General features: G+C 48.2%; 1 protein-coding gene across 3 annotated transcripts in view; it reads right to left on the bottom strand.

The window, feature by feature from the left end:
- LOC122552378 (ras GTPase-activating protein nGAP-like) overlaps window positions 1-20,795 on the bottom strand; it is a 99,645-nt gene that overhangs the window by 42,183 nt on the left and 36,667 nt on the right. The window contains exon 1 of one of the 3 annotated variants that reach the window (XM_087983410.1): window positions 19,312-19,580. The exons of the other annotated variants lie outside the window; for them this stretch is intronic. Coding sequence (XP_087839536.1) covers window positions 19,312-19,372 — 61 coding nt within the window. The 5' untranslated portion in view covers window positions 19,373-19,580. Of the gene's footprint in view, window positions 1-19,311; window positions 19,581-20,795 lie in introns of those variants that run through there. 3 annotated transcript variants of the gene reach the window in all.

The raw sequence follows: 20,795 nt of genomic DNA, 5'->3' as shown, positions 1-20,795 counted from the left end.
CAGAGATAGGGAGGGGATGTGGGGGCTGGAGGAGGTTACAGAGATAGGGAGGGGGTGTAGGGGCTGGAGGGGATTACAGAAATAGGGATGGGGTGTGGGGCTGGAGGAGGTTACAGAGATATGGAGGGGGTGTAGGGGCTGGAGGAGGTTACAGAGATAGGGAGGGGGGGTAGGAGGCTGGAGGAGATTACAGAGATAGGGAGGGGTGTAGGGGCTGGAGGATGTGTTAGAGATAGGGAGGGGGTGTAGGGGCTGGAGGAGATTACAGAGATAGGGAGGGGGTATAGGAGGCTGGAGGAGATTACAGAGATAGGGAGGGGTGTAGGGGCTGGAGGATGTGACAGAGATAGGGAGGGGGTGTAGGAGGCTGGAGGAGATTACAGAGATAGGGAGGGTGTGTAGGGGCTGGAGGATGTGACAGAGATAGGGAGGGGGTGTAGGGGCTGGAGGAGATTACAGAGATAGGGAGGGGTGTAGGGGCTGGAGGAGATTACAAAGATAGGGAGGTGTGTAGGGGCTGGAGGAGATTTCCAGAGATAGGGAGGGGGTGTGGGGGCTGCAGGAGTGGACAGAGATAGGAAGGGGGTATAGGAGGCTGGAGGAGATTTCAGAGATAGGGTGGGGTGTAGGAGCTGGAGGAGTGGACAGAGATAGGGAGGGGGTGCAGGGGCTGGAGGAGATTTCAGAGATAGGGAGGGGGTGTGGGGGCTGGAGGAGTGGATAGAGATAGGGAGGGGGTATAGGAGGCTGGAGGAGATTTCAGAGATAGGGAGGGGTGTAGGGGCTGGAGGAGATTACAGAGATAGAGATCAGGGTAGGGACTAGGAGGGTATAGCGAGTGATGGAAGGCAGCTATTTCCATTCTGGGACATGGGCTATTGTCATGTAACTGTCCTTAAGGCACACTGTCTGATTGCTCCTGAATCTCCTGCAATGGCTAAGGTCAGTGAAGATGTCACAGAGAAGCATGGCGAACAGTGCCTGTGTTTCACTCCTCACCCCCACCCTGCGGACTGCAGGCAGCCTGTGGTAGGGATACACTCGCGATATGTGGTCAGTGCTTCCTGTTTACACTCTCCTGCTGGTCTAGGTCAGTGGAAGACAGCCAAAGTGGTTTCTCAATGATTACAGAGCGTCAACAACCTGCATTTCCATAGCACCTCTGATGCAACACGATGTCCTGACTCACTTCCTTCCAATAAAATTTGGAGGTAAGACTACAATTTGGGCGGGTGACCAAATTCTTGGTCGGCGAGGTGGGTTCTTGAAGCATCTCAGATGGGGAGAGTGAGGATTCAGGAGGGAGTCACGTCAGGGCTGCTGGGGAAGGCCAGGATGAGGGGAACGGTGTGAGCTCAGAGGGACTGGGAGACCTCCAGAGAGAAGGAGGGATAAGGACATGGTGGGACCTGAAACAGAGGTGATCATCTGAAAAATCCAGAACTGTTTGACCAACATTAAAGTATTGGACAGTGAGCAGAGGGGAGATAGAGGGACCAGAGAGTGCCCAAGTCTGGGCACAGGCAGTGGGATACTGAACAAGAAATGGGTTTGGAGAGAGTGGGAGTTGGAAAATGGAGTGTCATAGAGCAGCCAGGGCTAATGGTAACAAAGATACAGCTGATGGGGTCAGCAGGAGATGAGCTGACTCAGGGGGCAGAACACCGGCTTTGCTTTCAAATTTAATATTGACATTTTAACAGTACTTTTAGATAAGTGCATGAATATGCAAGGAATGGAAGGGGTACATACCAAGGGCAGACAGAAGGGGTTAGTTTAATTTGGCATCACATTGGGCACAGCACTGTGGGCTGAACGACCCGTTCCTGTGTTGTACAGTTCTATGTTCTCCCAACATTCCCATTCCTTCGAACTGCAGCCTGCGCACAGGACCAACAGAGGTTTCTGATCTCATGGATGGGTTAACGTGCTGCCTTCTGGGAGATGGGTTAATGGGTATCTAACGTATAGATCCTGCACGGTCCTCAAAATCGATAGCAAGGTGGAGGGTGAGTGCACCCGGAAATTCCCAGCTCTCGATCCATCCCCCATACCTCTCTGCCCCACTCCCCCCCACCCCTCCCAACTCCCCTTTCGGCTGAAGCCACGAGCGGGTTACGGAATGGGAACAGAATGTACGGGAACATTTCCAGGATGGGATTGGTTCAGCCCCTCCCTGTGGGGAGGTAGCCAGTGCTCAGAAAGTCAGGCGGGTCACGTCAATGGCCAATTGAGCTGAGGCTTTATTATCACATGAATACAATGTAAAGTTCACACATCACTACTTAAGGCGCCGTCTTAGGTACAAGGTACCTAGGTACAGATCCTTCAGGACGAGTTCTTCAGAAAGATAAAATAAAAGAGTAAAGAAATAAAAAGTCCAGCCCCGTGGGAATAAATTAGAGAATAGAGAAATCTAAAATTCAGAAAGACAGTCCTTCCAACACAGTCCACGAAAGCAATCAGTCCCACTTTTCAACCAAGTGGTGATTGGCCAGACAGGATTTTCACCAGTGAGCAGCAAGAGACTTATCTGCATGAATGTCTCATTATCCGGTCTCACTGAGACAGCAGTTACCCATCCTCCCATTGTGCCTGTTCCATCTCTTTGACAGAGCAAGCTAACACGCCCCCACAAATGACCCCTTTCCGATCTACACTTTTAAAAATCACTCACAGACCTCATTCCAAGCATACTGCAATATATAGGAGCAGAATTGGGCCATTCAACCCATCAGGTCTGTTCCGTCATTCAGAGAGTCATAGAGTCATACAGCACGGAAACAGACTCTTCGGTCCATCTCACCCATGCTGACCAAGTTTCCCAAACTAAACTCGTGCCATTTGCCTGTGTTTTGCCCATACCCTTGTTAACCCTTCCTATTCATGTCCCTATCCAAATGTCTTTCAAACGTTATAACTGTATCTGCATCTACCACTTCCTCTGGCAGCTCATTCCACACACAAACCACCCTCTGGGTGAAAAAGCTGCCCCTTAGGTCCCTTTTAAATCTTGCCCCTCTCACCTTAAACCTATGCCCTCTTGTTTTGAATCCCCCACCCTAGGGAAAAGACCTTTGCTAGTCATTTTATCCATGCCCCTCATGGTTTTCTAAACCTCTATAACGTCACTCTTCAACCTCCTGCACTCCAGTGAAAAAAACTCCCAGCCTCTCCTGATAACTCAAACCCTCCATTCCAGACAACATCCTGGTAAAACGTTTCTTAACCCTCTCCAATTTAATAATACCCTTCGCAAAGCAGGGTGACCAGAATTGTACAGAGTATCTAAAGGTGGCCTCACCAATGTTCAGTACAACTGCAACGTTCAATTCTGGCTGACATGTTTCCTGAAGAAGGGCTTATGCCCAAAACGTCGATTCTCCTGTTCCCTGGATGCTGCCTGACCTGCTGTGCTTTTCCAGCAACACATTTTCAGTGCTGACATGTTTCTCAACCCCATTCTCCTGCCTTCTCACAGTAATCCTTGATCCCCTTATTAATCAGGAACCTATCTGTCTCTGTCTTATACACACTCAATGACTTGGCCTCCACAGCTCTCTGTGGCAATGAGTTCCCGAGATTCCCCACCCTCTGGCTGAGGAAATTCCCCCTCCTCTCAGTTCTAAAGGGTCATCCCTTCACCCTGAGGCTGTGCCCCCGGTTCCTGGTCTCTGCTACTGGTGGAAGCATCTTTTCCACTATCCTCTCAGTATTGTGTAAGTTACAATCAGATTCCCGCCCACCCTTCTAAACTCCATCAAGTACAGATCCAGAGTCCTCAACTGCTCCCCATACGACAAGCCTTTCATCCCGGGGATCACTCTTGTAAACCTCCTCTGGACCCCCCCTCCAAGGCCAGCACACCCTTCCTTCGATATAGAGGTTTCCCAAAAACAGCAAAGCAGTCCCAAGTTGATGGATCATTGGTTGGTTCAGAGGCAGAGAGAAGACATTTAATAAGCTCTCACTACAATGCATGACCTGATTATTATCAAGCTGGGGATGTTGTGTTTCACCAGGATGAGATGAAGTTGAGTGGGTGAAGGTTTACGAGGAGCACCAACATTGAATTAGATGAGCTGAACGGCCTGTTTCCGAGCTGTAGACTCAGTATGATTCTGGGTGGTGGGGTTGGTAATCTGAGTTGTGCCCACTGTGAGGAGCCCGGGCACTCTATCCCATTCCAAAACCAGGTGACAGCAGAGTAGTCCATCAGAAAAAAAAACACATCAGTGTTTTTTAGCAGATGCTGCTGCAAATGAATTTCGCTGAGGTGAAGCAAATTATGTCTTGTAGATACAATCTCAAAGAGGTTACCACGTGTCCTGATAGATACTGTGGGGAGGAAATGGTGAGTGATTAAATCAACTGACTGAGCTTCCAGTTAATCTCAAAATGCAGGGAAACACCAGCCTCAGTAACAATCAAGCATTCAGCATTTGCAAGCCCTTGCACCATTCATATTGCCTCAAATGATTGGTTAGACAACCTTCAGCTCATTAGAGACCAGAACGCCATACGATATAGGAGCAGATTTAGGTCATTCACCATGTTGAGTCTGCCTGCTATTTGATCATGGCCGAAATACTTTTCAATCCCGTTCTCCTGCCGTCTCCCCATAACCCTTGATCCCCTTACTGATCAAGAACCTGTCTGTCCCTGTCTTAAACACACTCAGTGACTTGGCCTCCACAGCTCTCTGGGGCAATGAGTTCCCAAGATTCCCCCCACTCTAGCTGAAGAAATTCCTCCTCATCTCAGTTCACCCTGAGGCTGTGCCCCCGGGTCCTGGTCTCTCCCACTGGTGGGAATATCTTCTCCATGTCCTCTCTATCCAGGCCTCTCAGTATTCTATAAGTATCAATCAGATCTCCCTCATCCTTCTAAACAGACCCAGAGTCCTGAACCTCTCCTTATATTGCAAGCCCTTCATACCCAGAATAATTCTTGCAAACTTCCTCTGGACTCTCCCCAATGCCAGCTCATCCTTTCTTAGATACAGGGTACAAAACTGTTCACAATATTCCAAATGCAGTCTGACCAGAGCCTTATACAGCCTCAGCAGTACATCCCTGTTCTTGTATTCTAACTCTCTTGAAATGATTGCTAACAATGCATTGGCATTGGCCTTCTTAAAAGTCCACTGAACCTACATGTCCACCTTAAGAAAATCCTAAACTATAACTCCTCAGTCCGTGTGTGCTTCAGATTTCTGAAGCCTTTCCCCATTTAGAAAATAGTCTACGCCTCTATTCTTCTTACCACACTGTACTCCATCTGCCACTTCTTTGCCCACTCTCCCAGCTTGTCCAAGTCCATCTGCAGCCTCCCCCATTTCCTCAACGCTATCTGTCCCTCCATATATCTTGTGTCATCTGCAAACTCAGTAACAATGCCCTCAGTTCCTTTGTCCAGATCGTTTAGTGTGGGAACATGAATAGTTGTGGTCCCACACAGACCCCACTGGGTGTCCATCAGTCACCAGCTGCCAACCTGAAAAAGATTCCCTTATCCCCACTCTATGCCTTCTGCCAGTCAGCCAATCCTCTATCCACATCAGTGATGCCTCCAGTCGGGATCTTCATCCCTCAGAAGGGCACAGGTCCCACATGAAGCTCATATTCCAGGCTGGCATTCTCGGTGCAGTACCGAGGGACTGCTGCACTGCCGTGGGTGCTGTCCTCCTAATGAGATGCTAAAGCACAGCTCTGTCTGTTCTCAGGTGGGTGTGAAGCAGACTTCGCAAAACGTTGTCCCACAGTGACACAATGGTGAGAATTGAAGTGTGTGACTTACTGTAAGTGAGGTAGAGGTCAGAGGGGGATGTTAAAGAAAATTGGGAGAGTGGTGGGGAAGAAGTCAGGATGGACTCTGTGGAAGTACGGGGCTTGTCTTTTGGAGCAGGTGCCCCGTTGTTCTAACTCCACCTGGGGGCACGACCCCCATTTTGGGACTCCCCGGATGTACAAGATTGAATGTCACTATTTGCTGTTAAATTCTTCCAACGTAGTGGGTTTTGAGAAGATTTGTAGCTCACGTTGAGGTTCTGGATGTAGGTTTGCTCACTGAGCTGGAAGGTTCATTTCCAGACATTTCATCACCATACTAGGTAACATCTTCAGTGGGCCTCAGGCGAAGTAATGCTGATGGTTCCTGCCCTCTATTTACATGTTTGGGTTTCTTTGGGTTGATGATGTCATTTCCTGTGATGATGCCATTTCCTGTTCTTTTCCTCAGGGGGTGGTAGATGGGGTCCAAGTCAATATGTTTGTTGGTAGAGGTCCAGTTGGAATGCCATGCTTCTAGGAATTCTCGTGCGTGTCTCTGTTTGGCTTGTCCTAGGATGGATGTGTTGTCCCAGTCGAAGTGGTGTCCTTCCTCATCCGTATGTAAGGATACTAGCAAGAGAGGGTCATGTCGTTTTGTGGCTAGTTGGTGTCCATGTATCCTGGTGGCCAGTTTTCTGCCTGTTTTTCCGATGTAATGTTTGTTACAGTTCTTGCACAGTATTTTGTAAGTGACATTCGTTTTGCTTTTGTCTGTGTAGGGTCTTCCAAGTTCATTAGCTGTTGTTGGTGGGTTTGAGTAGTCTGGCAGTCATTTCTGAGATGTCTTTGATGTATGGGAGAGTAGTTAGGGTTTCTGGATGTGTTTTGTCTGCTCGTTTGGGTTTGTTGCTGAGAAATCGGCGGACTGTGTTCACTGGGTACCCATTCTTTTTGAATACACTGTATAGGTGATTTTTCTCTGCTCTGCGTAGTTCCTCTGTACTGCAGTGTGTGTTGACTCGTTGAAATAATGTTCTGATGCAGCTCCGTTTGTGGATGTTGGGATGATGGCTTCTTAGTTCAGGATTTGGTCCGTATATATGGTTTTCCTGTAGACACTGGTTTGAAGTTCCCCATTGGCTGTCCGCTCGACTGTGACATCTAGGAATGGTAGTTTGTTGTTGTTTTCCTCCTCTTTAGTGAATTTTATGCCAGTAAGGATATTATTGATGGTCTTGAAGGTTTCCTCTAATTTGTTTTGTTTAGTGATGACAACGGTGTCATCCACATAGTGAACCCAGAGTTTGGGTTGGATGGTTGCCAGAGCTATTTGTTTGAGTCTCTGCATTACTGCCTCTGCTAAGAACCCTGATATCGGAGATCCCATGGATGATCCGTTGGTTTGTCTGTAGGTCTTGTTATTGAAGGTGAAGTGGGTGATAAGGCATAGGTCCACTAGCTTGATGATATTGTCCTTGCTGATGAGGTTGGTGGTGTTTGGTATATGTGTCTTTGGTTCTTCTAATAGTGTAGTCAGTGTTTCCTTGGCTAGGTTGATGTTGATGGATATGAACAGGGCTGTTACATCAAAGGAGACCATTATTTCATCCTCTTCTATCTTGGTGTCTTTGATTGTCTTCAGGAATTCTTGGGTGGAGTGGATGGAGTGGCGTGAGCCTTCTACTAAGTGTTTCAGTCTTTGGTGTAGCTCCTTGGCCAGTCTGTAAGTTGGTGTTCCAGTACCATGATGAAATGTCAGTTTAGTTAGCTGTGCTCAATCCGACAGACCGATTTGAAACCACACCTTCAAAGATAACAGAGTTCTCAGTTGTGCTGTCAAAGGGTGGTGGGTATCAACTAAAGTTTTGATTGTGCCCCTAAAATAGACACGGGCTGAAACTGTGGTCAGTGGGTGAGGAGGCATATGCGTGTCATGTGTGATTCTGTAAATAAATATTTATAAAGGTGCGTAAAAATTATACCTAGCTCACCAACTGGCTCTTGGGAGTTTACAAAGTGCTACACCTTGAGAGCAGACCAGACAATTCTCCTCTCAGTCATTAATAGAGTCTGCACTGCTATTTGGGCCTGAGATTGTGTAAGGTAGCTATCCTCCATTTAGGGCATTTTACTGGAGAAATAAAGTCATAGAGTCATGGAAACGTACCCATCGGTCCAACCAATCCGTGCCGATCATAATCCCAAAGTAAACTAGTTCCCACCTGCCTGCTCCTGGCTCATATCCCTCCAAACCTTTCCTGTTCATGGACTTATCCAAATGGCTTTTAAACGTTGTAACTGTCCCCACATCCACCACTTCCTCAGGAAGGTCATTCCACACACAAACTGCTCTCTGTGTAAAATAAATTGCCCCTCACGCCATACGGCACTGAAGAGACCCATTAAGTCAGCACCAACCTATCTCCACTCATCCCACTTCCCAGTACTTGGCTTTAATTTGCAAACCTTACCACAGTTTATACAGAATCCAGTTAGAGTTATAAGTTATAATTACGGCACAGAAGGAGGCCATGCAGCCCTTCAAGTCGATGAAAGCCCTTTGTTGAGCAATCCAGCTTAGTCTAGTCCCATGCTCTACCCCTGCACGTCTATTTCCTTTTAGAAAGATTGATCGCCTCTGATCCCACCATCCTTGTAGACATGGTCATTGTTACTCATGATATTAACAAGAAGATGTCTTCATATCACACACACCCACCCCATATTACTCACCATGAAATCCGGGTTTCCTGGTCAGCACATGGGGACACCTTTCCTTTGTCTACCTCACGTAAGCCTGGCACACTCTTATGCACAGATCAACTAGGCAGAAGGGAGGACTGCAGATGCTGGAGATTAGACTCAAGATTAGAGTGTTGCTGGAAAAGCACAGCAGGTCAGGCAGCATCCGAGGAGCAGGGAATTCAACGTTTCAAGCAAGCCTGAAACATCAATTTTCCTGCTCCTCGGATGCTGCCTGACCTGCTGTGCTTTTCCAGCACCACTCTAATCTACACTCTAGTGCACCTCAGTGTAACAGAGTCACAGAGCTGTACAGCATGGAAACAGAGCCTTCGGTGCCAACCAAATATCTGAAATTAATCTTGTCCCACTTGTCAGCAGCTGGCTCATATCCCTCTAAACCCTTCCTGTACCCATCCAATTTTATGTCAAACTCCTTTGCTCTGAGCAGGACAACTGCAGCTTCTCCAGCCAGACCATGTGGACCTCCCATCCCTGAAGACATTCGGGGAAAAGACGCCTGCTTCCTGTTTGCAGTGAAATGGTCTTGGTTTGCTAGGAGGCCCTTTATAATTAAGGGCAGCGCGGTGCCTCAGTAGTTAGCCCTGTTGCCTCACAGCGCCAGGGACACGAGTTCGATTCCGGCCTCGGGCGACTGTCTGTGTGGAGTTTGCACATTCTCCCTGTGTCTGTGTGGATTTCCTCCGGGTGCTCCAGTTTCCTCCCACAATCCAAAGATGTGCAGGTCAGGTGAATTGGCCGTGCTAAATTGCCCATAGTGTTAGGTGGATTAGTCAGAGGGAAATGGGTCTGGGTGGGTTACATATTGGAGGATCGGTGTGGACCTGTTGGGCCGAAGGGCCTGTTTCCACACTGTATGGAATCTAATCTAATAATGGAGGGGTCTCACCACCACCTCGGCTCATAGCCTCATTCCTGATGAAGGGCTTTTGCCCGAAATGTTGATTCTAAGATTTACATGGATATTGCCAGGGTTGGAGGATCTGAGCTACAGGGAGAGTCTGAACAGGCTGGGGCTGTTTTCCCTGGAGCGTCGGAGGCTGAGGGGTGACCTTTTTTTTAGATTACATTACAGTGTGGAAACAGGCCCATTGGCCCAACAAGTCCACACCGACCCGCCGAAGCGCAACCCACCCATACCCCTACATTTACCCCTTACCTAACACCGCGGGCAATTTAGCATGGCCAGTTCACCTGACCTGCACATCTTTGGACTGTGGGAGGAAACCGGAGCACCCAGAGAAAACCCACGCAGACACGGGGAGAACGTGCAAACTCCACACAGTCAATCGCCTGAGGCAGGAATTGAACCTAGGTCTCTGGCGCTGTGAGGCAGCAGTGCTAACCACTGTGCCACCGACCTTATAGAGGTTTACAAAATTATGAGAGGCATGGACAGGATAAATAGACAAAGTCTTTTCCCTGGGGTGGGTGAGTCCAGAACTAGAGGGCATAGGTTTAGGGTGAGAGGGGAAAGATATAAAAGAGACCTAAGGGGCAGCTTTTTCACACAGAGGGTGGTGCATGTATGGATTGAGCTGCCAGAGGATGTGGTGAAGGCTGGTACAATTACAACATTTAAGAGGCATTTGGATGGGTATATGAATAGGAAGGGTTTGGAGGGATATGGGCCGTGTGCTGGCAGGTGGCATTAGATTGGGTTGGGATATCTGGTCGGCATGGACGGGTTGGACCGAAGGGTCTGTTTCCGTGCTGTACATCTCTCTGACTCTCTGACTCTCTGACTCTATGCTGCCTGACCTGCTGTGCTTTTCCAGCACCACCCTCTCAACTCTGAACTCCAGCATCTGCAGCCCTCACGTTCCCCTCCGATGGAAACACTGCCACCAGTTTGCAGGCTGAAGCGGCACTTCCTCCAGGTACACGAGCAAGTGCAACAACCTTTTACCTCAGAAAGACGCCCTCCCCCTCAGTCTCACACGTTTCTTTCTCAGATGTTGCTGTGTGCACTAATAACACACAACATGCCTGCAGAGCCAATCTCACAGCAGACGAGACAAGCAACTTGAGTAACCACATTACTCATGAGTGATGTTACAACAGCTTAGCTAATGCGAGAGAGGACAACCAGTCAGATCCCAAATTCCCGCAGCAAGAGGTTTTGGCAAAAAGATAAACAGGTGTTAAATTTATCACGTTCATCAGCCGAATCAAATTGGGTCTCAATCCAGGATGTCTCTGAGTGCTCACTGACTATTCAGTGGCTGGAGCCCACACGTCCTTATAGAGACTTCCCCCTGAAACTACTCCAGGACTTACCAAGTTCAGGGAAATACAAAACTTATCAAAGGCAGAGCTGACAAAGCAAGATCACAAAGGAGGAACTGGTGACTTTCACAAGCTGAGGCTGACTGGAGTGACTTCCAGGAAATGATGTCGTTTCAAAGTGCTGCCACTGTTGTCGAGAAGTCTGATAGCCACAACAAGATCTCCACCCAAACAGCTGTGTGCTCATGCACAAGATCATCTTTACCCGTTCGGCTGCTCCTGGGATGATGGGGAGAACTCCTGTCACTTGGGAGAAATCATTGCCAAACAAGGTTGCGGGGGGTTGGGGTGGACTCATGGAGGGAGGAGAGAAACACAGTGGCAATTGTGGAGTTCACAACAAATATGGTGATGGGGAGGGGGTTGTGGAGTCTCAAGGCATTTTGGGAGTATGCAGAACAGCATGGGGGAGGGGGGGGTTATTGACCGCGACCCCACACACTGGTCTCCACCGCAGGAGCACGGAGGACCAGGGTGGGGGTTATTTAGGTGTAATGCTGGGGTTCAGGGGCAGGGAGGACAGCTATTGGTGTTGTTCGATGTGATGGGTCTCCACATCAGGGGTGGTGGGATGGGGATGGATGGAAATGAGCTGCTGGGGTAGTACAAGGTAGAAGGGCTGAACAGTCACTGGACTCGAAAAGTTGTCTCGGTTTTCTCTCTCCACAGACAATACCAGACCCTCCAATAATTTCTGTTTTTGACTAAATTGGTTCCTGGCCTGTGTGTGATGTTCGTCTACTGGATTATGACAACCTGCTGGTCTCCAGTGGGCATTGGATGAGACGCAGGGTGTTGGTGATCTAGGGATGGCATGTAGACTGTATGCCCTGGTGATTAAACAGTGGGTGTATGAGACAGGGAGTGGGATGGGCGCTGTGGCTTTGTGGCTGCTATGTTCTACTGCGTTGCCAACGAGATGGGTCGCCAACACTTAGCTGGGTTCACAGTGGCCTTTTTAAAGAAGACGCAGAGTTTTAGCAGCAATGCGGTGAGTGCTGAGTTGTTTCAGCACTGACAAGTGGCAGAATGGGGCTGGGATCAGGACAGGGGGGGGGGGGTCACCATAAGTGGTCGGGTAGTTACTGAGGTACGTTCGTTAAGGCACGTCAAGAAAACACATGGGGCTCCACAGCAAGAACACCCCACCCCCCGGGAAAAAACATTGATGATACTGACACTCAGCTAAAAATAAAACGTGAGATTCCTCCTCATACTTCTCAGTTTGTATCTCTGGTCCTGGTAAACAATGAATACAGGCGCCTCACAAACCCACTTCTTCTCACAGATTGTTTTGTTTCGTTAATAATATCACACTAGGGTACTTGTTCACCATGTTCTGATGCAACAGCACAAACATAAAAATTAGCAAAGCTCATGCTAAAAGACTTACCATCTCTCAATCAGGAATCAAACTGGCTTCCACAACCTCAGTTAGAAGTCAATTGCAGTAATTATTTCGTGAAAAACTTCTGCCATAGGTCTGTTCCATTGCCCTCACTATCTCCATTTAGCTTAATAATTAGTTCTGTGGTAAATTAAGAAAGGTGATGGTTTGCACGCCTATAGTGCCTACACCTCATCTTCTGCCTGGGCAGCTTACAACCCGGAGGACTCAACATTGAGTTCTTCAATTCCAAATAATCTCCCTCCCCATTCCCCGATTCCCTTCACAGCCCCTCCCCCTCCCTTCCACTGCTCCCGCCACCAACCGGATTCATTCCTCCCATTGACCAACCAGGTCGTACCCTCTACCTGTCTTCAACCTATCCCCAACTCACCACCCTGCCCCCGCCACCCCCTTTATCTGCAGCTCCCCACACACCCACCCCCCAGTGCCGAAGAAGGGTTATACCCGAAATGTTGACCTCTCCACCTCCTGATGCTGCCTGGCTTGCTGTGTTCTTCCAGTCTCCTGCCTGGATATCTTTGGATTCCAGCATCTGCAGTTTTTTTTTAAACTCTCACCCTCAGAATGCACTTCTGAGGTATTGTAATGTGGGAGGTTCAGCAGTCAATGTGCAGGCAGTAAACGCCAATACGATAATGACAAAATATTCTCAGGGTTTTAAATGAGATAAAAATTGACCAGGACACCAGTGAGAAATCGATTGTTGTCTTTAAATTTTGCTACGGGATTATTTAAAGTCCATTTTCTTAGCCAGATGGTGCCTAGTTTATGTTTCTCATTCAAACAGCAGTACCCTGCAGTGTGCCACACTCCCTAGGTACTGCAGTGAGATCAGGAGCTGAGATATGAGTGGCTCAGTGATAAGCACTACTGCCTCACAGTACCAGGGACTCAGGTTCAATTCCTGCCTCGGGTGACTGTCTGTGTAGAGTTTTTACATTCTCCCCGTGTCTGCGTGGGTTTCCTCCCACAGTCAACAGATGTGCAGGTCAGGTGAATTGCCCATAGTGTTAGGTGTATTAGTCAGGAGTAAATGGAGGGCAATGGGTCTGGGTGGGTTACTCTTTGCAGGGTTGGTGTGGACTTGTTGGGCCAAAGGGCCTGTTTCCATACTGTAGGGAACCTAATCATATTGCCTGTCCTTATCCTCTGGAGCAGTGGTTTAACCCAGCACCTTCTGACTCACAACTGAAAGCAACATGTACAGAGTCATGGCTGAATGAAACCAAGAAAGGATATGCAACCATCTCTGTCTTCTCTTAGACTGTCTATTGTAATTGTTTCTTTAACCTCTTGTTTGACTACTTTTGAAGTTAAATGGACATTTTGTTATTTAGTCCCTCTCCACACAGTTCCATTCTCGAACACTCGGAATCTCTTCCCATTTATTCATGTTGCTGGCTGGATCAACATTAATCGCCTGTTCCTACTTGCTCTGGAGTGCTGGTGGGGAGCTCCACCCTACAATTATGATGGTCCAGGCAGCATAGGAACACCCACAATGCTATTAAAGAGGGAATTCCAGGATTTTGACCAAGCGACAGTGAAGGAACAGTGATATATGTCGAAGTCAGGACGGTGAGTGGCTTGGAGGGGACCTTGCAGGGGGTGGTGTTCCCATGTATCTGCTGCTCTTCTAGTGGGAAGTGGTCATGGGATTGTAATAAGAGTGCAACACTGCAGTACATCTTGTGCATGAGTGCACGAGTGGTGAATGCTGAATGTGGTGGATAGGGTGTTAATCAAGCTGTTTGCTTTGCCCTGAATGATGTCAAACCTCTTGAGTGTTGTTGGATCTGCACCCATCCAGGCTCCTGACTTGCTCCTTATAGATGGTGAACAGGCTTTGGGGAGTCAGGAAGTGAGTCATTCGTTGCAAGATTCCTAGCTTCTAACCCACTCTTGTCGCTGTTGTGTTTATGTGGCTTCATTCCTGATGAAGGGCTTTGGCACAAAACATCAATTTTCCTGCTCCTGAGATGCTGCCTGACCTACAGTGCTTTTCCAGCACTACGCTCTCAACTCTAATCTCCAGCATCTGCAGTCCTCACCTTCGCCTGTTTAGGTGGCTAGTCCAGTTGAGTTTCTGGTCAATAGTAACCCCCTGCATGTTGATGTTAGGAGATTCAGTGATGGTAACACCATTGAATGTCAAGGGGTGATGGTTAGTTTCTCTCTGATTGGAGAGGGTCATTGGCTGGCATATGTCTGGTATCAGTAATGCTTGTTTTTGTGGTGTACCCCCAATTGATCTTCAAGATTTCCCTCGCACATTAGCCATCGCTAAGCTTCTACCTTAGCCCTTACCTCAGCCTCAGTCGTCCCCTTGACCCAATATCGTTTTCCTTACTTGCTTGATGATCTTCAAATACTCACCTAGCGTTGCAACCGATTCCTGTTATCTAACTATTTCACTGCTTTCATACTCTCAACCACGCAAGTTCAACTTTTTAACACAGAGGGCGGTTTGTATGTGAAATAATCTGCCAGAGGAAGTGGTAGATGTAGGTATAGTTACAGCATTTAAAAGATATTTGGACAGAAACATGAACAGGAAAGAGTTAGAGAGATATAGGCCAAATGCAAAGGCAAATGGGACTAGTTTAGTTTTGGAAACCTGGTCAGCATGGGCAAGGTTGCACCAAAGGGTCTGTTTCCATGCTGCATGATTCTATGACTTACTGGATTCCGTTCCAGAGGTTGTCGTGAGAAGGATGATCTCTGGGTTGCATCCAGGGCTTATATTGCAGTTGCACTGACTGTCACCCGAAGGCTCCAGTGAATTTAGCTTGGGAAGTCAGCTTCTTACGCACAACCTAATTTCTGATCTGGCTGAAAAGTTGCTGATGAGAGAATGAATGTGCCAGGGCGGGGAAGTCCCACTCTCGATCACGTCAGGGTAATACCAGACGGAAGACCAATCGGCCCATTGAACCTGGGCTAGTACTGGAATAGAGCTGATGAACTCATCCTTCTCCCCCATTCTTTCCCCATTGCAGTTTGTTTTTTAATCAAATATTGACCTAAGTCCGTTTTTCGCATTGAAACTACAATTGGCAGGATTCTTTCAGGTAGCACTTCTGAGACCATAACCCACTGAACAAGCCAATCATCTCCCTTGCTGCTTCTTCCACAGTAAATCTGTGCACCCGACCCTCTCACCGCCAAGGGCAAACATTTTCTTTGCATTTACTCAATCGAAACCACTCATAATCCTGGACGTCATTATCAAATGTCCTCAGTCTGCTCTCTTCTAAGGAGAAAGTGAGGACTGTGGAGCTGGAGATCAGTCGAAACAAGTAGCGCTGGAAAAGCACAGCAGGTCAGGCAGCATCTGATGGAACCTGACCTGCTGTGCCTATCCAGTGCCACACTTTCTGACTCTATTCTAAGGAGACCAACATTAGATGCTCCAGTATCTCTACATCATTCAGCTTCTTCATCCCTGGTACTCAAGGTTAGAGTGGGAGTAGGCAATTCAGCCCATTGAGTCTGCTCCACCACGCAATGAGATCCTGACTGATCTGATCATCCTCAACTCCACTTTGTTGCTGGTTCCCCCCATTACTCTCAAATCCCTCACTGACTAAAACATCTCAGCCTTGATACCGTTTAATGACCCAGCCTCGACAGCCCTCTGTGGTAAAGTATTCCACAGATCCACCACCCTTCCCTCCTCATCTTTGTCTTAAATGTGTCTTATCCTGAAATTCTCCCCTTTGCTCCTAGCTCCTCCCACATGGGGAAACACCTCTCCATGTCTCCCCTGTCAAACCCCCTAAGAATCTGGTATGTTTCATTAAGATCTCCTGTCATCCTTCTAAAGTCCAAACTATGCAAAATAGGGTCCCTCAGGGATCAGCTGAATGAACCTTCTCTGGACTGTCTCCAACGCCAGTACATCTTCCTATTTCTATCCTCAGGGTTCCAATGGTAGTGGTCCAATCCGTTTCTGAGGCACTCTACCCAATGACATGACATCTATTCACAACAATCCTCCAGCAGTGTAAGCTGACATTGTGTACTGGTAATATCTCTGAGACCCTCCATTGATTAGCCTCAACGGGGCAGAAACTCTGTGAGGAGTTCATCTCCTCCTCCAGTGACCCTGATGAGAAGGGTTGGCATGCATGGAGCTAATGCCAACAACCTACAATGTGCCAGCTTCCCCTTTTCATTCTTTCATGACCTGTGGGTACCAATGGCAAGACCACATGAGGGGCATAGACAGGGAGAAACCTTTCCCGGCTGATGAAGGTATCAGTGACCAGGGGCATAGATTGAAGGTAAGGGGCAGGAGGTTTCGAGGGGATGTGAGGAAATAGTTGCTTGCCGCACCAGAGTGGTGGGGAATCGGGAACTCACCGCCTGGGAGGGGAGGAGAGTCAGGAACCCTCATCACAATTAAAGGAGAATTTAGATGCCAAGGTACCCAAGGCTATAGGTGAAGTGCTGGAAAATGAGATGAGAATAGTCAGGTGGTTGGTTTTGACTGACGCAGACTTGATGGACCTTTCTCTGTCCTGTACATCTCTATGACTCCACAGACATTACTCAATATGTGTTGTCCACTAACTTATAATATCCTGTGGGATAGCTACCACTGGATTAAAGAGCTATTCCCCATTGGAAATTCAGTTATATAATCACTACGGTGTGGAAACACGCCATTTGGCCCAACCTGACCCTCCGAAAACTAACCCACCCAGACCCATTCTCCTGAATGATGCACCTAATCTGCACATCCCTGAAACCATTTCCAATTTACCATGGCCAATTCACCCTAACCAGCACATCTTTGGAGTGTGGGAGGAAACCCATGCAGACATGGGGAGAATGTGCAAACTCCACACAGACAGTCACCCACACCTGGAATCGAACCCAGGAACCTGGTATTGTGAGGCAGTAGTGCTAACCGTTGGGCCACCATGCAGCCCTAGAAATCATGGAATCCCTACAATGTGAAAGCATGCCATTCGGCCCATCGAGACCACACCAACCCTCCAAAGTGCATCCCAAACCCTTTACCCTATCTCTGTCACCTTGCATTGCCTCTGGTCGATCCACCTAACCTACACAATTTAATCTCACCGAATACAGAAATAATTTAATTTTCATCGAAGGGATGTGGGTGTCATTGGTTGGGTCAGCATTTCTTACCCATCCCTAATCGCCCCTTGAATGGAGAGGCTGGCTAGGGCATGTCAGAGGGCTGTGGGTCTGGAGCCACATGCAGGGCAGGATGCCACGGTGACATCAGTGACTCAGATGGGTTGACATGATGGTCAATAATATCTTCATGCTCACCATCACTGAGGCCAGCTTTCTATTCCAGATTTCTGAGTGGAACTAAAACCCCAGCAGCTGCCATGCTGGGAAGTCAACCCTGGTCGCCATGGACATTAGCCTCTGGGTTACTTTACCACCGTGTCACCACCTCCACTGTTCCTGTCCTAGAGCAAGCTGAGGACCAGCTGGTGCCTCTGAGGCAGAAGGTTCACATCCCATTTTAGAAACAAGGGAATGGCACTATTTCCAGCATGGGCATTGATGGGTCAAATGACCTCCTTGTGCTGTTTCCTTCTATGGTTCAGCATAAACCCCATGTTGAACCTGAAAAGCAGTGTGAAGGGGGTGCCACAAGCACTTTCTTTCACATGAGACATAAAAGCCAGACACATCGTAAGGAGAATGCAACAGGTCCCAGGGCACCATTTGGGGAAGAGCAGATGATTTCTCCCCGTTGCCTTGCCCAATATTCATCCCTTCCCCAACATCAAACTACGAAACCGATAAATTGGTCATTTACCACATTGCTCTTTGGGATAGCTTGCTGTGCACAAGTAGACTCCTTCCAAAACAACAGGGACAGCACTTGGAAAAAAGAAAGCATTTCAATGGTTGTAGAGTTCTTTGGGACATTCTGAGATCATGGGAGGTGCTATATAAATGCAAGCCTTTTTCTTCCTTTAACCTATCAGGAACATGTATACATTCATGGAAAATGTTGGCTATCCCAGATAAACAAAACTAAATTTTCTGTCTTTCTTGAAACCTAAAAGTTCAATCTTCACAAAATATCCATTAACGCCATTGGACAAGATGGACCCATTTTAGTTCTAAACCTGTTGGTTGGAATCTAGAGAGAGGTAAATAAACAGCGCCCGTTCATTAGATGCAGACTCCCTACAGAATGGAAGCAGACTATTTGGCCCATCAAGTCCACACTGACCCTCCGAAGACCATCCCACCCAGACCCACCCCAACCCATGGCATGGTGGCTCAGTGGTTAGCACTGCTGCCTCACAGCACCAGGGTCCCAGGTTGGATTCCAGCCTCGGGCGACTGTCTGTGTGGGGTTTGCACATTCTCATCGTGTCCGTGTGGGTTTCCTCCCACAGTCCAAAGATGTGCAGGTCAGGTGCATTGGCCATGGGAAATTGCCCGTAGTGTTGGGTGCTTTAGTCAGAGGGAAATGGGTCTGGGTGAGTTACTCTTCAGATGTCGGTATGAACTGGTTGGGCCGAAGGGCCTGTTTCCACACTGTAGGGAATCTAATCTAAGCCCACATATGCCATGGTTAACCCACCTAGCCTGCACACCCCTGGACACTATGGGGTAATTTAGCATGGCCAATCCACCCTGACCTGCACATCTTTGGACTATGGGAGGAAACCGGAGCACCCGGAGGAAATCCAGGGAGACATTGCAATTAGGCAAATTCTATTGATAATTGATCCGTTGCTTGGCAAATTCCTCTGCTGGAGTAAAACCTTGTGACTTATTAATGTAGGTTCCTCTCAGATTTTCTCCAGACATCCAAAGTAATTTATGAATAAAAGGGAATTTTTTTTTTTTGATCTGTGGTGGGTGGTTGGAACAATTTCCAACTTGTATAGTTTACTCAGCTAAACAATGCTACAGCTTGGAGCGAGTTTTTAAAAAAAACGTTGTTTCTCTCTTAAGTTAAGCTTCCCTGTGCAAAAGCACCACAGCCAAAGGGGAGGAGAGATTTCTCGCCTCTGCTGAACGATGAATGCTGAGGGTTGGGTCAGCGAGCACAGAATTGTCACTCACCTTGCTGTGCCCCACAGACAAGGCATCGCTTCAAGCCCATCTTGCTCTGCCGTTGTTGCATCTCAGTTTTGTTGCTCCCAGGGTCGGGTGTCACACTCGGTGCGCTCAGAGCCCCCGGAGTGTGAGCGTCTCTCCCACGACCACCGTTGGTGCTGCCCCCGAAACCGTTCCTGCCTTTGCAAAGCACCGGCCTCTCCCTGTCTGCCCCGAAACCCGGGTGGTGTGTCTCTCTCTCTCTCTCTCTCTCTCTTCCCCACGACGCTCTGATCTTTTGCGACGCAGACTAGCGAGTATCAGCTTCAGTGTAACTGACAGCCAACCAACTTCACCGGTCACATGACCACGTCAGTCTGATTCAAAGAAAGCATTCCGACCTGAACATTGTCATCTACCTTCTTAACTTCCTGTTTGCAAAAAATCAAATTTCCCCTGTTTCACACCAAGATTGTATGTGCTTCTTAGATTGGTAATAAGCCATGCAATTGTCAGCTTGCCAGCTAAGTCCGGCAGGGACTATAGAACGGTACAGAACTGAAGGAAGACATTCGGCTCATCAGCCTCTGCTAACTCTTTGAAGAAATTCTCCAATGAGTCCCATTCAAAGCAGCAGTCCCAGCACCCCGCTATTTCCACATCAGCCTGCAAACCCGTTCTTCACCAGGGCCCACCCCCTCTACTCTATCCCTGCAACCCTGCATTCCCCCCTTAAGCTGCACATTTTTCAACAGTGGGAGGAAACCAGAGGAAACCCACGCAGGTACGGAGAGAAAGTGCACACTCCCCACAGACAGTCGCCTGGGGGTGGAATTGAACAGCTGTCCCCGACGCTGTGAGGCAGCAGTGCTAACCACTGAGCTGCCCATTCGGGGATAGCAGGGGCTTTAATGAGTTCTTCTGGGTTTATGCTTCAAATTCAGGTGGCCTGTACAACTCACAGCGCATGAAAAAAAAATCACCTTCCACTCTGGTTACTGTGTGACTTATATAAACCTTCTATAATGCTCATTCTCAGAGCCAGTACAGGCAGTGACAGGACAAATGGCCTCCTTCAGTATTGTAACCATTCTGTGGTTTTGTGTTTTCCAGCTGTCCTGCCTGTGAGAAACGAAGCTCACTCACTTTAATAATTTCAGTCCGAGACAAGAGCTGAAGCAGCAATTATATATTTCCTTAAGACCATAAGATCATAAGACCAGTCGCCCGCCTCAGGCGACTGACTGTGTGGAGTTTGCACATTCTCCCCGTGTCTGCGTGGGTTTCCTCCGGGTGCCCCGGTTTCCTCCCACAGTCCAAAGATGTGCAGGGCCAGGTGAATTGGCCGTGCTAAATTGCCCGTAGTGTTAGATAAGGGGTAAATGTATGGGTATGGGTGGTTTGTGCTTCGGCGGGTCGGTGTGGACTTGTTGGGCCAAAGGGCCTGTTTCCACACTATAAAGTAATCTAATCTAAAAACATAGGAGTGGAAGTAAGGCCATTCGGCCCAT

Source organism: Chiloscyllium plagiosum, unplaced genomic scaffold (assembly GCF_037043375.1).
Source record: "Chiloscyllium plagiosum isolate Xiang-an unplaced genomic scaffold, Cpla_swu_hap1 HiC_scaffold_45, whole genome shotgun sequence".
Taxonomy (NCBI): domain Eukaryota; kingdom Metazoa; phylum Chordata; class Chondrichthyes; order Orectolobiformes; family Hemiscylliidae; genus Chiloscyllium; species Chiloscyllium plagiosum.
Note: the sequence above shows the minus strand (reverse complement) of the source record. Positions and strands in the feature narration are given on the sequence as shown.